This window comes from Hirundo rustica, chromosome 1 (genome assembly GCF_015227805.2).
Source record: "Hirundo rustica isolate bHirRus1 chromosome 1, bHirRus1.pri.v3, whole genome shotgun sequence".
In the NCBI taxonomy this organism is placed as follows: domain Eukaryota; kingdom Metazoa; phylum Chordata; class Aves; order Passeriformes; family Hirundinidae; genus Hirundo; species Hirundo rustica.
Genome location: NC_053450.1, coordinates 139207390 through 139223926, shown reverse-complemented (window position 1 = coordinate 139223926; position 16537 = coordinate 139207390). Strand labels below are relative to the sequence as shown.

Here is a 16537-nt window from a genome sequence, read left to right as displayed (position 1 = left end):
AACTGACAACAGCCGCCGGCCCCGCTCCGAGCCCCTCGGCGAGGCGACGCTTTCCCTGTCCAACCCCCCCGGCGGGGTGGGTACCCCGCTTCTAGAGCCCCACAAGCAGACGGGCGCTTCCCCGTGCCCGGGCTCCCGCGGCGGGAGCATGGCCGCGCAGAGCGCCCGGGAGGGCGTCTGTGACCCCCCGCCCCGACCGGAGCAGCCCGGCAAACCTGGCGGGTATGTGGGTGTGACGGAGCCGCTTGCGGCAGGGTGTCTGGTTCTGGCAAGGCAATGCATTTAACGGGTAACAGGTTAAAAAAGCCCAAACAAACCAGTTTTTGCGTAGTTACTCCTCCGAACGAGTCACTAACATCCAGGGTGCTAGAGCGTGTCCAGACGAGGGCGGCGATCCTGGTGAAGGGTCTGGAGCACAAGTCCGATCAGGAGCAGCTGAAGGAGCTGGGGGAGTTTAGCCTGGAGAAGAGGAGGCTCAGGGGTGATTTTATTGGTCTCTACAACTGCCTGAAAGGAGGATGTAGCCAGGTGGGGTTTGGCCTTTTTTCCTAGGCAGTTAGCGACCGGACACGAGGACTTGGCCTCAACTGCACCAGGGCAGGTTTAGATTGGACGTTAGGAAGAGTTTCTTCACAAGAAAGGGTGATTAGGTACTGGAGTGGGCTGCCCAGGAAGGTGGTGGAGTCCCTGTCCCTGGAGGTGTTTAAGGAAATACTGGATTTGGCACCCAGTGCCATGGTCTGGTTGGCAAGATAGTGTTGGACTTGATAATTCAAAGGTCTTTTCCAACCTAATTGATTCTGTGATTCTATGATCTGAGGGTTTACAGTCTGCTCCAAGGAGTGATGATTAAGTTTGGTGTCTTCAGTGACATCTTGTTAGTTCATCATCTACAAAGCACTCCTGTGCACAGGGATTACATGATGTTGTTATTTGCAGTTAGAACAACTCAGTGAGCAGCTGAAAAGGTGGGCTTTCCAGTTTCCGTACTTTCTGTGTTTCAGGTGTGTCCTCTGACATTGTTTCTTCTCCTTCCTTTTCTTACCTCTTGCCTTAAAAACATAAGAAAAGGCCTTTTGCCAAGAGTTATGAAGACGTGCTGTTTTTTTCAAGTCCCCATTTATATAAAAGGCTGTTACACGTAGCATCTTTAGTGAAAGGGTAGGTCGTAACTCAATAGCTTTAAAACAGGTAGATGTATCAGTGACACTCAATAGAACAAAGATAGTTATCCTGTTTCAGGTAAAAGGATTCAGACTTGTGAGATTCCTAGTTCTGAGTTTCCCATGTAAAAGTAGATTTTTAAATTTTGTTTGTTTTTATTGTGAATGGATATAGTTTTGGACAGAGATACTTTTTGAAGACAGAGGAAGGTGAAAGGACAATGTGGCAAGGCATGCACACTAAATCCATTCCTGACTTAATACTATTCAGAGATTTGCACACTCCATGACTATTAGGTTCAGTTTAGGCAATGGATTCCTTGGCTTAGGTATAATCTGACTAAATCCCCTTCCGATCTAATTGACTTCTGCTGTCACCACTTGCATCTTGGGTTCACAATGTGACAAATATTCAGCTGGTAACAGGACTATTGAACTTGGTTAATAGCATGATTTGACCATACATTAGTTGTATGGGTTGTTTTTCTAAATGAAATCATACATATTTCAACTGACTGGTACTGCTCATGAAGCCACAGCAAACATCCTCATTTTCCCCAGCTTTGATATCCCAAGTTGACAGCTAAAGAACAGGAATAGAATACACCTGTCTTCTTACAGATTGTCTTTTTTTCCCCTGCTAAATGATGAACAGCTTAGATTCTGATGTTCTCCATAACCCCAGGTCTTTGCCCAAAGGAATGTCTATAGCTGTCTACAAATGATGTCTTTACCTCATGCCAGTATGTAAGAAACTCAGTGTCTTCTCATTTCATTTTCTCATTCTGAGACTGTGAACCCTACAAGGTCAAAAATTATATAAAGCCAGTGCTTTTCTCTCCCATGTGCTCATGATGCCACTTCTAGAAAATTCTATTATTTATAAGCTTGGTGCAGTGTCTATAGATCTTTGCCATGAATTTAACAGAAAAAAACCCAACCAAACTCATTCCTTATAATTAGAAGTATTTCAGGAAGTATATATAATCTTATGCAAATAATCTTCTCTCTGATTTTGGAGACCAAATCTCCAAAAGACAAAATAAATCCACAATTTTAATGAAGTCCTCTGACACATTCTAATGTTATGATCAAGTACAAATACATTTATTGGACATTTGCAGCTCATGGACAAGAGCTTTTATCAGTGTTGCTACTGTGGTACACATTCAGTGGCCCAGGATTACATGGTTTCTTTCTTCCTATTTCAGTGTTTCCATAGAATGGGTTGCACTATATGTAATCTTTTTTGTTCTTTGTTTTTATCCTTACTTGAAAACATGGCATAGTTGTTTGGTTTTTTTTTTATATAAACACATTTTTTCTGTAAAAGAAGCACAGTTTTTCATAACCTTTTGTCTACCATAAATTAGTATGACATTTCCTAAAGATGGACATATTATAATAAATACAGTGAGGGAGCCTTTGCTTCAGGAGCAGGGAGTTCTGCTCCCTCAGGCAAACATCTGTGACAGCTCAGTCCTTCAGAGAGAGGCAAGATGTTGCCAGTCAGCTAATGATCAGCATTTGGCTTCTTTTGGAGATTTTGATTAAAGCAGAAGTTATCATGCCATATGCAACATTAGACCAAAACAGCAGTGTGTGCACACCATGTTCACACAGCTTTTCACGTCTGAGCCCTTACTGATTTTCACTTCAGCTGTTTCAGTGCCAAACCCACCACTGATTACCATTGTTCAGGATCACAGCTCCTATCTGTGTAATAGAAGGAATCTGCACTGTGCTCTGCTATTCCAGAGCAGTCACCCATCTCATCTCTCATAAGAGTCCGTAACAGATGGTTCAACTGGAACATTGAGACAGCGATGCAGTGGACAGTAAAAGGAAAAACTGATGATCGAGGACATGCTGTACAATTCTTACACATTGTTACACTACATTTGACATCTTTTTTTGAGCATAAATCATAGAATCATAGATAATGCTGAGTTGGAAGGGAGCCATCAGGATCATTGAGTCCAGCTCCTGCCCCTGCACAGGACACCCCAAGAGTTACACCATGTACCATAAGGAATTCATACAAGCAGTACTCAAGTTTTTTTCCAAAATTTAGCTTTTGTTGTATTTCAGAATGTTTGTGTTCAGCGTTTATATTTGGTATTTATTTCCCCAAGTGTGATAATCCTGATCTCAGAGACACAAGAACAGAAGGAAGAAGCAAGCTAACTGCAGAACAAGAAAACTCATTTGTCAATGCAGTACTATGTTTAGATTTAGCATGGAGGCTAAGAATGATGGTCTTTATTTGGGAGAGACTACAAAACAAAACAGATTAGGCTTTTGCTATGAGCTACTGCAAAAAAGTAGAACTTTGAAGAACTAATTTAAATGTTTTTTCTGACCCTTAACTTCTTTATGGCTATTTTTTAACCTCTAAGGTATATATCCAAACTTAGAGAACTTGTGAAACATGAAGCAGAGAAAAATAAATCTCAGTGGAAAACTATGGGGCCTGCAAAAGTTGCAGTGCCATCTCCAAAGGATTTTCTGCAGAAACGTTCCAAGGAACCCAAATTAGCACCAAGTAAGTGCAGACAGAAAATATATGCAATATAATTTATTTTTTAGAGTAGAGAGTTAAGTCTTTGTGTCCTACAATACTAAGTTATAGCCAGCTATCGAGTTGTAAAAACAAAAGTACTGGTTTGTGGCGTCAGTATCAGGAAACCAGCTGTTGGAGGAATGAGCTTTGTCACTTGTGGCATTACACTTGTTTACTGCCAAAGAGCATGAACTTGGAGAACTTGGCTCAAATCCTTATTTCTGGTAATGCTTATGAATTAGAGTTATGTCTAGTGGGAAATATAATGGGAAATAATTATTCTTAATCATTCACTATAAGTGAGACTATTCAGGATACTACAGAATTTCTGTTGGTGCCTTGGAGAAAAGATTACACTAAAATGGAAGAGTTTCTGTATTCTCTGGAGAAAGGATTATGAGAAGTTGTTTACAAGGATTAGGGAGCAGCAAGAGCAGGGCTCTTCCCTAAGGAGAGATGGGTCAGACATTGAGGGCAACCACAATGCAGGCTGGGCAAAGACCCCACCAAGGGAGTGCAGTCCCACCATGTCAGGCAGGCCAGCAGACCCGGGTGGTGAGGAAAGTGTCCTGTCAGTGTCCCACTGACCATCAGACAAATTCGGGTTATAGACCAGGTCCCTGCACTGATCCCACACAGCTCTTCAGGAGCAGGACTAGGGGCAGACTTGGCTGAGGCAGCTCAGCCAGGGATTGACAGGTAAATGGGGTTTCTGAGCCCAAGGGGGTGGGGTGGATGCCCCAGATGAGACTGGATGGGGCCATTATTGCCCAAGGGCTCTGACAAGAAGTATCTCTAGTAAAAGCAGTTATAATTACATTTAAAAAAAAAAGTCCTGTACTTCTGCAGTTGAGAGCAAATGAGTGACATACAAGGAAAACCCATCTGAAACAACATGGTGTTCCCTAGGTTATGAAAGAACTTCTGTTAGGCCAAACAAATATACATCACAGTTCATTGACAGGCAGTTCTTTCATTGTAGATACTGTTGGGTTCTATTTTTATGTAATTCTGTACATAGTTTTTCCCTTTTGAAAAGTGTAATAATATGAAATTGCAAATATCTTCAAATTTATTGCTGAGAAAGTTTACATGCTCTATTCACAGAAAAAAAAGAACAGGATGGTAAAAGATTGCTTCCGTTATTGCCACCGAGGACATACCACCCAGTTGTTCACATTAAAAAGAATTTTATAAATAAAAATGCAGTTGCTGTTATCACGAGGGAACCTAAAAAGCCTCGACATTTTTGTGTTGATACAAGACAGGGAGATAAATATCTCCTTGAACCTTCAGGACTTTTTCCAAAATACATTAAAAAAAGGGTAAGTTTTATTAAATTATATTGGAAATACTATTTGTAATGCCTATTTTAGGTTCACTATTGCATGGATACCATGGCTGTTCGTGTTAGACTGTAGCAATGTGTCTCCTAGCCACACGATGCTACATTAGACCTCTTGAATTCATCAAGAAGAAATTGCTGGCATTAGATTTGTGCCCTGCCTTTGCTCTGTTATCATTTGCTTATGCTGTCAGCCAAAAAATTTGCAGAATGATTGTTCTAAAGCAATGGCATATGTATTGCATTGGGAACCCAGGGGATGTCTAATGGGGAGACATGGAATTCTGTGATGAATGAATGTTGGCTGCTTAGAAAAGACAGGCAGGGAAGAAGAGGAGGAGGGTTGCCCTTTGAATAAAGGAGCTGTTCAAATATATGGAGTTCTTCTATGAAATTGGCAACAGGCTGGTTGAGCCTGTGAGTCAGGATCAGAGGAAAGGCCATTGACTGTCAAAAGTGTGTTTGTTATGGAGCACCCAATAAAGTGAGGAGCTGGAGGAAAATCTCTTTAAGCAACTGGAGGAAATCTTCAGATCACCATGCAGCTTCTTATAGAAGACTCTACTCTCCTTGATAGCTGCTGAAAGGATAACACAATGGGATGAAAGCAGTCCAAAGTTTCCTGAAGCATGTCAGCAGCAGCTTTCTTCACAGGTGGTGGATGAGCCAACCAATGGTTATGCTCTTCTGGACAAATGAGAAAGAATTTCTCAGGGGTGTGGTAATCAGTTGTAGTCTGGGTGGCACAGACCATGTAGCAGTTCCAGACCTCCTCCTGTTCAGGGAGCCAGGTGGTGGCATGTTGACTGCTCGGGAGTGCAAACAGCACTTTATTGAGGGTAACTGGTTAGTAGGACCCCATGTGAGACAGCTCTGAAAGCAAAGAGCTTGGGAGAGCTGAGCTGCTTTTAAGAACAACCTCAGTGCACAAGAACAGTCCATCCCCTACCCAGGAAAGTGAGATCTATCAAGAGTCTGGCTTATCTAAACATGTAACCCATGACAGAGCATTGAGATGACATAAGACATAACTCATGACAGAGAAGATGCCAAAAAGAACCTGAAGCCCTTGCAGTACTTTTCCAAGGCTAAACACATATATAAATAATGGTAGTCATGGTGCTGCCTGATGCTAAAGGTTAGTGAATAATTTTGCATTTAGTAGAAAGAAGGTAGACTCTTGATATCTTCTGGGTAGAGGAGCTTCATTTGACAAAGGTTAAGGCAAAATAGGCTTGTTTCCCCAAGAATGTCTGGGATATTCAGAAGCTAATTTTCCTCACAGAAACACATCAGTATGGGATAGTTTATCCCTCTTAACTAGTCCAATTTTCATACATGTTTTCTTGTATATTGCAATGTTCAGGAAAAATCAGGATACAGGAAGAACTTTCAAAGAAATTCTCTAGGAATGTTTCCAATCATAGAAGCTGACACTGTATAAAAATGTAAAATAGCTCACTGTCATGAACAGGTTTCAAACTCCTTGCTCAATCATCGGTTCTTATAAAATAGACATTTTGGACTCTGGATTCTGTTGTCTTCTAAGGCTGTGAAAAGAAATTGAAGCAAATTGTTTATATGTTTTCCTCAGGCTACAAAGATAATCATGTTTGACACTTAACAACATGACGATTTAGGATTTTAGTGTTCAGTTGCACAAATTGTCATTTCAAGCTGTTTTTGCAAATAGATGGATGACAGGTATCTCTTTGTTTCCTTCTTAAAAGCACAACTTCTTCCTTCTACTTATAGAATTATGGTGTTTTACCAAAATATGTTACACGGAGGAATGAAGAAATGAAGAGAGAGGAGGAAGAATACCAGGCCAGTGTTTTGGAGCAACTCAAGAAGAAAGCCATGAAAACACTATCTGAAGAAGAAAGGACAAATATTCTGAAGGTACATATTTTGCTTTAATGTAATTGTAATTAGTAACATGTCCAAAAGATTAAATAAGGTAATGTAAGTACAAACAAATAATAAATGTATACTTTTTTGGTTAAGTGAAACGAATTAGTTGGCTACTTTTTCACTAGATGGGGCTGTAGAACAGTTGTATACAACTGAAAGGTTCTAATCTAGCTACAGTTTTAATCCAATTTTCAATTCTGTTTGATTCTTATCCACCTTAATGACTCGGAATTTCAGTGAAACTTCAAAGAGCAGAAAATCACCAATAGGGATTTAGTGACACTTATTAATGGAGAAATGCAATTTTTTTTCCCAATGCAGAATATTGCTTCTTTTATTGGCAGTTTCTGTCTTCACATTGTGACCTCACTGATTGAAGCACTTGCTTTAAAATGTGGCAAAAAAAGAAAACATAATTAAATTGCAGTATAATCACAGAACTATGACTGAAAATTTTGTATTTTGTCAAGCTGTTCTGGATACCTTCTTTCATACAGTTTTTATTGCACAAGACTTTCTAAAGAAAGTTAATACCATAAAAGAAGTGGAGTATAAAAGAGATATATTAAAAGTATATCCTGCCCCAGAACCAGAATTTTTCTTGACTACTTTTTAGACGAATTTCTTAAGAAAATGAAGCTTATATGACTGTGAAATCTGTATATCAATCTGTTCCTTAATAACTTGCTCTTAGCAGCCACCTGAAACAAATTAATAGATAGATGGACAGCTCAAAGATGCTGAATTCACACACACACACAAAAAACTAGAGAGGAAACAGTGTCTAACTCACTTGCCTGAAAGATGAACTGGTTAATTGGCAAGGTGTGAAATGTCCAGCACAATGGTCTTTTGCATATACAACAAGCAGTAGAAGCTAGGAAGGAGTATGGGAGGGAGGTGAGGGTATTGCACTGACAGCAATATAAAGAACAAAACAGCATTCTGTTTTGAAGAAGATTGAGATATTTTTATGGTGGGAAAGGCATGGGACAAGCTAATTATCCAACAAGTTAACTATGCAGCAAAAATATATGGGCAAAAAAGGCATGTAAGTTCAGCTGCTCACCATTCTGCATTTAGTTTGATTAAAATTATGTTCTATATTTTTCAAATACAGGAATGCACTGGAATATTTTTTTAACTTTTAAAGTTTTTAGATTGTTTTTATTAACTCGGTATTTATTTAAATTTTTTTTTCAAGAACTTTTGCACTTCCATGGGCTTACTTATACAGTTATATTGTCAGGAGGAATTAGTGTCCCCAGGGTATGTGGCTTCTACCCAGTGCTCAGCTGTAGACATATGGGAATTTCTGTCCTTTAAAATAATTGACATTGCTAGTGAACACATGTGCACTATTTGATTTGAAAGAATACGTGGCAATAGATGCCTGAGACCAAAATCAAGCCTCATGACCTTACAAAAATAAAGGGAAGTAGTTTTTGCCAACATTTTTAAACCCTTCATTGTGCTTACTTTGGTTGGGATTTTATGAGAATAAAAGAGAATGTTGATAAGTGCAGTACGTATTTCTCACTGATCCAGCATGTATTAGAATTCCATGTATAGAGTTGGATATTCAGTTTGTGATCTAGCTGTAGGAATAGCAGTCAGCATACTACATTGCTGGAGGAGCTGTGAAGGAGATTTTTATAGAGTCATGACCTGCTTTTGATCTCTCCATTTTGTAGGGATAGAGCAAATTTGATGAATGTATGCTCTAATGTTTTAAACTTCACTGTTTTCAATTATTTCCAAGCCAGTTCTTAATAATGTACACAAATAAGAATTATTTAAAGAATCAATGAATGACTCTTTTATGAAAGTTTTTGAAAAGATGAGATTTATTTTTATGCCTGTATGTTTCTAAACTGTACCTGATGCCTGGTAGACTATCAGCCTTATCAAAGTACTTTACAACCTTGGATAGCAAAGACAAGTAGATAAATGTCCTTGTTGCTCTAAGTTTCACATGTAGCAGTCAGGTTTTTAAGCTTATGTAGACATTTGTATATGAAGACTGTTGGAATAACCTTATGAACAACACTTAGATGCTTAATATGAATATGTGAAAAGCATGAATTGCTATGCAATAAATACACTGGTTTGAATTGTTAAAATATTAGTTCATATTAAAGATTACCTTTTTCTTAGTGTTGGCAGGAGAAATCATTTTTTTTCTGTAAATCAGTTTATACAGTCATCAAAAGACAAGTTTTTAAGCACAAGAGCACTTGAGTTCTGAAATAGAAACAACAGTCTTCAAAGCTAAATATGTATAAAAATAAACCTATTAAATTTAACTTCAGTATGTTCATCAGTTAGCCAGACTGGGAGAAAAGTGTTTAATAATAATGGAAGACATGAGGTTGGAAATCACAGTGTGCCATAAAATCAGTGTGCTAATTAAATCCAGTGTTAGTTATGGGGAAGAGCTGAAGACTTTGGTTCCCAAGTGAGTAACTTCACTTTTTTATTTTTGAAGATACTTTATGATATCCTCTAAGGTGATAGAATTGAGAGCCATAGACATTTTGGAGAACTGTTTTCTCACTGATAGGCTTGTTATTTACTGATTGCTGTCTCAGTTCCTTGTTAGTTGTGATTATTAAGTTCACCCATATAGTTTTCAAGGGGACATTTGATACACTGGATAAACTCTAAGTCCTCACATACATGTGGATAAAATGTGTAGATTTTGATTATACTTTTGAGGAGAGAAAGTAAGAGCAGTAGTTGCATTAATTGTAAGAAGGATATAAAGACAAGATTTAAATTTCATTTTTCTACCTCTGTCTGGTTCCTTTTAGTGTATATTGGTGGATAAAAGTGTTGTCTCTGGTGTCTGTTGTTGACTTAACAGGTTTGGATTATAGCATTTTTAATTTTTTTACGTAGAATTTTAGTCTTGAGGTTTTATATATGGAGGATACAGTTCGCTTTTTCTAGAAAGGTAATTCTTTGCACAGCAGCATTCAAGAGAGGTAGTAGTTACTGAAATTATTGTTGATAGGGTCAGTGACAGTTACGGGTTTTAGCCCAAATGGTAAATAATTTGCCCATAGTTGTTACTGTAAATGTGGATTAGAAGGGGAATGCAGTTATTCAGATTTTTTTCAAAGTAATTTATAGAAGTTAAAGTGTTGTGGAATCGGATTGGTGATCGTGGTCTGAACAAGTCTCGATTACAGAAAATTAATCTGGTGGTGAGATGGCCTAAAACTTCAGTTGAATTTTGCTGAATTTTGGCTGGAGTTCCAAGTATTGTAACCCTTAAGGATTAAATTAATTTGGTCCAATTAAGGTGATTACACATGATTCATGTACTTACCTATTATTTTTACATCACAGTGACACTTAGCAAATGTAATATTTAAAAAAAATCAAGTATTTTTTGTGCATTTTGTTCTTACTTTATGTTTTTCTCATGTATTTCCTTTTCATGTAATGGCACCAGGCACTGAAAAGGAACTGGGAGGAAATAAATCATGAATATCAGCGTCTTCCAGTACTAACAGACACCAGGTACAAGAGGATGCATAAAGAAGAGCTGGAATTAAAGCTGAAACAACTGGAGCATGACATAGCAGCAATCGAGAAACACAAAAGTATCTACATTGCAGATGTATAAGGATTCTTGTTCAGATGCTGCCTCTTTTCTCCTTTTTTTCTATCTGTGCATCTCCAGGAAGTGCCTCTCTAAATTCTCAGAAGATGCTACCGTCAACTATTTAGAAGGAAATAGTCAACTAAATATGTAGCTTCTTAGAAAAGTTGTTACATATAACTCACCTGTACAATTCCCAAAACATTTTGAAATAAAATGTTCAACTAAACTTTGAGTATGAATAATGTATTTATTATTCTTTGTAATTTTTGTTAACTACTAAGATTTCTATAAACATCCTACAGAAAGCATATAAAATACTGTTTCATAGGTTTGGAGTACATCTTTCCTTGCCTAGCCAAAACAAAGGGAAGTAATTGGCTGCTGAAGACAGCTTGGTAAATACAACTTCAGGATGGAATGGATTCTGGGCTATATATTAAAGAGGTGTTGTGCTTAACTTAAAAGATTGAGTGATTGTATTTCTAAACAGCTTGGCATCTGCATAACATTTTGTGTACTCATTTTTTCTTACCAAAACCAATTTTTAATGTGCAAACCTGTAATAATACAGACTTCACACAATACAGATACCACGTGTTTTTTTAACAAGTACATAATTCTGTAATACTATAGTAAATCTACACTTAAATTAGAAAAAAGTGTTTTGACCGGAATTATGTGTGTACTGTTAGAATGAAAGTAGTATACAAGCATCTGAGTCAAGACTTAAACAAAAATTGTATCAGCACACTCTATTGCAATTATTTGCATAGAAAGAAAAAATGTTTTTCCTCCTGCTTAACCTTTGCTTCATAGAATCGTAGCTATTGTTTAGGTTAGAAAAGATCTTTCTCAGTCTTTCAGAACACAGCTTTTTCTGCATGGTATCAATCACTACCACCAGCAGCTGTTGTGACATCATCATATGTGACATCAGGAAAGGATAAAGTAAAAAATGTGAAATTAACTATGAAAAGCCAAGTATTCCCATACATTAAGTTCCATTCCTAAATTCGTGTGGCTTTAAAGACTTCACAGTGATTCCAGGTTTTATTTCTTGTGCATATTATACTTGTCTATGACATGCACTAGGAACGTGTGGGTGAGCAGGAATGCATATTTTCTTATTTGTAACCTATTGTTAAGCAATCATGTTTATTTTTGAAGGATTTAAGCTGGAAGAAAGCTTGTAAAATACGGATATAATACACTTCTTACTCAAAAGAATGACACACTGTATATTTTAACAAAACTACACTTATTAGTGCTTAATAATATGTGACGTTACCTTCTAGTGATGCTCCTCTTAAGAAGTTTGGTGTAATCAGAAAAGGCTGTTTCTTATGGTTTGAAATAAAAAAAAAGGATTTGACTCCAAAAGAGCATGCATTTCCACTGCCTCCCTCTCAGCTTTTACTTACTTGCAGACTGGCTGATTCAGGTTAGGATCTGTATTTGGTTCTTCGATTTATCATCAGCGCTAACTTTGCTTGGAAATGCAAAATAGGTGGTGGCCTATCCCAAAATATGGGACTAGCAGCTAGGCTGCACTTAGAAACATTCATCATTCAGCAGTAGAAATTACTGCTTTTTTAAATTGTGAGAAGTATATTAATATAATATTGGGAAATTAGGAAGCGAATGGGGAGGGATGCAAAAAGTATTCCTGCTTAACAGAAGAGGAAGAGACAAAAACCAGTGTCTGTCTGTAGCTGAGTGGACTGTCACTAGTGTCTTTCAACAATGCTGTGGTGTTTTTTTCTTGAGCCTCAAATAGCTCTTTGCAGGTAGCTCTGCTGCATGTTCCCCTCATGAGACATGTGAATTGCTTCTGTCACCCTATGGAGAGGCTGTTGGTGTGTATTCCATGGGACCTGCCAACACCTCTGATTATGGAAAAAAAATAATGAAAGCCATTGAAAGTGCATGCAGAAGGATAATGTTCTCACCCTTCAGCTCTCTCCGGGAAGTTTGACAAAATAAATTTACAGAATCCAAAGAATGTAGCTCTGTATTTATACGTTCAGGAAATGCCAGTAATTGAAAGTATAATGTTCATGAATCAACTAATATGTATCTTTAGTATAACAAAATAAAAAAGCTGAATAAACTCAATTGTTCTGATAGAATTGTTCCCTCATGAAAGCTATAAAATATTAACGGAATAAGTCTGTCCACAGGCTAAAAAGTAGTTGAAACATCCTATAAAATCACTAGTCCTTTACTAATAATCAATGAAACAAGACTATAACCAAAATTCTTCAGTACTTCATAATTATAAAATCGGTAATTTTAAATTGTCCATATTGGATAACCATAATAAAGCATGAAAAATGGGGCATGAATAATCTATTGGTCAGTAAGAGTTACGTTCCCACAAACTGAAAATATTTCCTGTTGGAAGTTGTGCATGACAAAGCTGCGTATCTATTTTTTAAAAATAGCAACGTGAAATTATGATGAATATCTCACTGGCTGTTCTTGAGAATGAAACTATTTATATTCAGGAAGGAAGGGATCAGATATGGCATCATCACAGAGGGAGTTCCTGATTGTATGGCTCCGATAGAGCTGCCTCGAGCAAGCGTCAGCTCTGACAGGAGCATGTGGGCTCCATGTGGCTGATCTTGGACCATGGTGGCTTTTTGGGCTCTGCATGCATTCCTGGGGACTAAGTGTGGGACAGTTCTTCAAAACCTTCCTTGTAGAGGGGTAACCTCATTCCCCTCACAAAACAGTAAGGCCAAAACTCAATGGGAAAACTGGGAGAAATTCACCACTGAATTAGTTTTCCATAGTCTCTGTAGGTAGGCTTTTTTGTAGGAGGGCATGTTCTGACCCCTTCTATATTTCTGTGGAAAATTGGTACTGCAAACTGCTGCTGTGATGGCTCTGCCACGAAGCTAAAATCTAGTACTTTCACTGGCATAAATTTCAAGCAACACAACATATCTAACAATTTCAGCCTTAATGAAGGCAGACATCTTTCAGATAAGAAAGTTCACATATATGCAGATTAATAGGATCCTAGATAAATGCTAGCCTTAGTCCACACTTTCATCCTCAGCTTTAGGATGCTTGTAATATTAATGACATAGTTAGAGGAGAGACTGGTGGCAAACCCTGTTATTAAGGTCATCTGACATTTCCCATAGTCGAGGAAGGCAGCTGCTGAGCCCTGCAGCTGGCTGGCATTGTCCACCCCAGGAACCAGGTGTGTATTGAGTCTGACCAAGCCAAGCAGGAACAGTCATTTCTTCCATGAGTGGCTATCCAAGGTTGTGATGCACACTTGACCACATGAATGCTTAGATTGTAGGGTTTTTCATATTATCTCAATCTTCCTTGTGCTCCTTCTTATCATGCAAAGTTATGTAAATAAAATATGAGTAAATTCAGGGTTTTCACCTTCCAGGCTAAGCAGTGGCATTATGGTGGGAATGCAGTGTGAGTTATTTCTTGGGTTTTATTTCTTTACTATTTAAAGGGTGCTGATATAAATATGACTTCCATTTCACCAAGTTATGAAACACAATTTTTTAACAGACTCTACCTCCACAAATAGTTGTAGATAGGCAGACATAGCCAAATAGCAGCCATATGCTGGTCTTGTTGATGTTGCTAGGAGAGTGAACTTCTGTTCAGTCACAGTACTAGCCTATGGTGTTAATTCATTATTCCATGCCAGCCTCGACATTGACTCCACAGCATGAAGAAATTCACAGAAACATGCGAACACCGGAATAACTTTGTATTCAAATCTTTCCTCAAATGTCCTTTGCAGTGGTGCCCACCAAAAATTTAACAACAACTGAGCTGCTGGTGAGCTGAAATAAGGGTTTATCTTGCTGACCTGTGCAGTTTCCTTAAACTCCCCTGGTACTGTAGCCTGCTGTTTCTTGTCTTAGATTGTTAAGTTATCTGTCATATGGATCGTGTTTTTCTCTCTTTGCTTAGCATCTGGCACAATTTTGTCTGTTAGTAGAGCTCTTGTGTGCTTACAATAACAGTAATAATAAATATGATCATCTGGGCATGAAGACCATGCTGTAAGATTCTTGTTGTTCACTAAAAGGATCTGTTTTCCAAGAACCCTAATTTCATTTGTTTCAGCAGCTGGAAAGTGGGAGTTGAAGGAAGAGAAATGAGATTTAAAGCACTTAACTTATTCCCTGGAGCAATATGATTTATTCATGTCTTTGTCATAGCATGTTTTTGAAATGCAGTGGTAAATGACTTATACCTGGCTTTTTCACTGGTAACCATTTATACTGCATTTCTCATTTTTGGGATTTCTGATATGCAATTTGAGTCCATCTGTTTTAAATACAGGATATGAGTGCCTAAAGTTAGAACTATGATTTGAATCTAAACAGCACTATGGAATAGTTTAAAAGCTATTGGTTACTCAAAATTATTAAAATTAATGATTAATTTAGTCTTGCTAGGTGAGAGCCCCCATACAGAAAATTCAGGTGACTCAATCTCCCAGTTCCAAGTGCTGCTGTAAAAATGGACAAGTACCTTTAGAACTGTTCTCTGAGGTCCATTTTAAAGGACCTCATGTTGCTTTGAGGTCCATATTCAAGCTAAGGAAGAATGTAGTAATTCTCTCTCCAAAAGAAAAACTCTAGTAGTGTTCAACATGTGGCCCCAAGCACTGTACAAAGGGAGAAAAAACCACATTTTGCTGTTTGCTCAGGAGGAATGATTCGTCTTTTACACAAACAAAAGAATTAGCAAATGGTCCAAGACCAGCATTCTAAAATACCCCCTTCGGGTAGCAGGTCATCCTGTGCTGCAACAGAGCACAGAGGCTGTCCAGCCATGTACATTCACTGTCCTGTGCTGCAGGAGAACTCTTGGGACCAGACTGTTTATCAATACACTTTTGTTACTCCATTGTTTATTCTAAGCAAGCTGTGAAGTATACAAAATTATATCAAAGATAACTGAGTTATTCTGCGGGGAAAAAAGCCCTTAAACTGTTACTTGTTTAGTTGTTTAAGACACTCTGAATTCTTTTGTTTGGCAGACTTTCCTAGATTTGTTTTAATTAAGAAAAAAAATATAGTTTAATAAGAGGAATGAAGCCAAGTGAACAACTTCCTTTAAAAGGAAAACAAACTCTAACAGTTAAATTCATTACATTGGGCGTGACCCACTATATAGTTACAACTCCCTGACTAGTTTTCATGGTCATGCATGATGAATTTGTCACAGGATATGATGTGAGCAGTATTCCTTTAAAATAGTGCTTTATCATTCAAACGTCAATACCTCTAAATAGCTGGTTAGAGCAAATATTTCCATAATATTATAAAGAATATAAAGTTTATTCTAGTATTGAAGGACAGGAGGAAATTTCTGTTTGCATTTCTTCCAGCTATAAGGACTCCATATTAATAACATGAACCTGAAAAGCAGGAAGGGTATCTTCAGGAGCCAGGAAATTGCAAAGCAAAGCCCTTGCTGCTCTCGTTTGGCACAGTGAGATTAATAACAAACAAAAATGTTGTTTTGTATTAAAGATGTTTATCATAGACCAAATAAGTCAAAGCCCAGGCTTCTGTCAAGCAGTGCCTAACAGTGATTTGAAGGTTATAAATATTTGAAAAAATAGACTAACATCTTGAGTGGCAGCTTTTAGCCATTTTCTTGCTATCACAGTTACTCCAGTTAATTTTCAAAGCCTAACTCAGTCCCACAGACTCAGTAGAGGTTAATTGTGACCAAGCTTCCCTTGTAGATCTTAGGTGCTGCAACTGCTCCAAAGTTAAACTTTCCAGTTTCTCCAAAATGATGGAAAATCTGCTGAAATTGAAGGTGGACAGGAGCCAGATTCCAGCTTGTAGTGCCACTCTGTCACCTGCTCTAGTACAGGAGTCATAAACAACAATGTGCATCTCTTCTGCTGCATATCACAAGATGCTCCCTAG

At 38.0% G+C, this 16537-nt stretch overlaps 1 protein-coding gene across 1 annotated transcript; it reads left to right on the top strand.

The window, feature by feature from the left end:
* The first annotated feature begins 7 nt into the window (after nucleotides 1-7).
* Nucleotides 8-11163, top strand: ENKUR (enkurin, TRPC channel interacting protein). The gene is made up of 5 exons (XM_040066650.2): nucleotides 8-222; nucleotides 3563-3708; nucleotides 4834-5051; nucleotides 6827-6973; nucleotides 10446-11163. The coding sequence occupies exons 1-5, from the start codon at nucleotides 149-151 to the stop codon at nucleotides 10617-10619; spliced, it is 759 nt and encodes a 252-aa protein (XP_039922584.1). The 5' UTR covers nucleotides 8-148; the 3' UTR covers nucleotides 10620-11163.
* The last annotated feature ends 5374 nt before the right edge of the window (nucleotides 11164-16537 follow it).

What these genes read in the sequence shown, in the direction of transcription:
- ENKUR (XM_040066650.2), top strand. Translation starts at nt 149, where the DNA reads ATGGCCGCGCAGAGCGCCCGGGAGGGCGTCTGTGACCCCCCGCCCCGA. An exon ending in CAAAATACATTAAAAAAAGG is followed by an intron (nt 5,052 to 6,826) that starts GTAAGTTTTATT and finishes TTCTACTTATAG; the next exon opens with AATTATGGTGTTTTACCAAA. An exon ending in AAAGGACAAATATTCTGAAG is followed by an intron (nt 6,974 to 10,445) that starts GTACATATTTTG and finishes TAATGGCACCAG; the next exon opens with GCACTGAAAAGGAACTGGGA.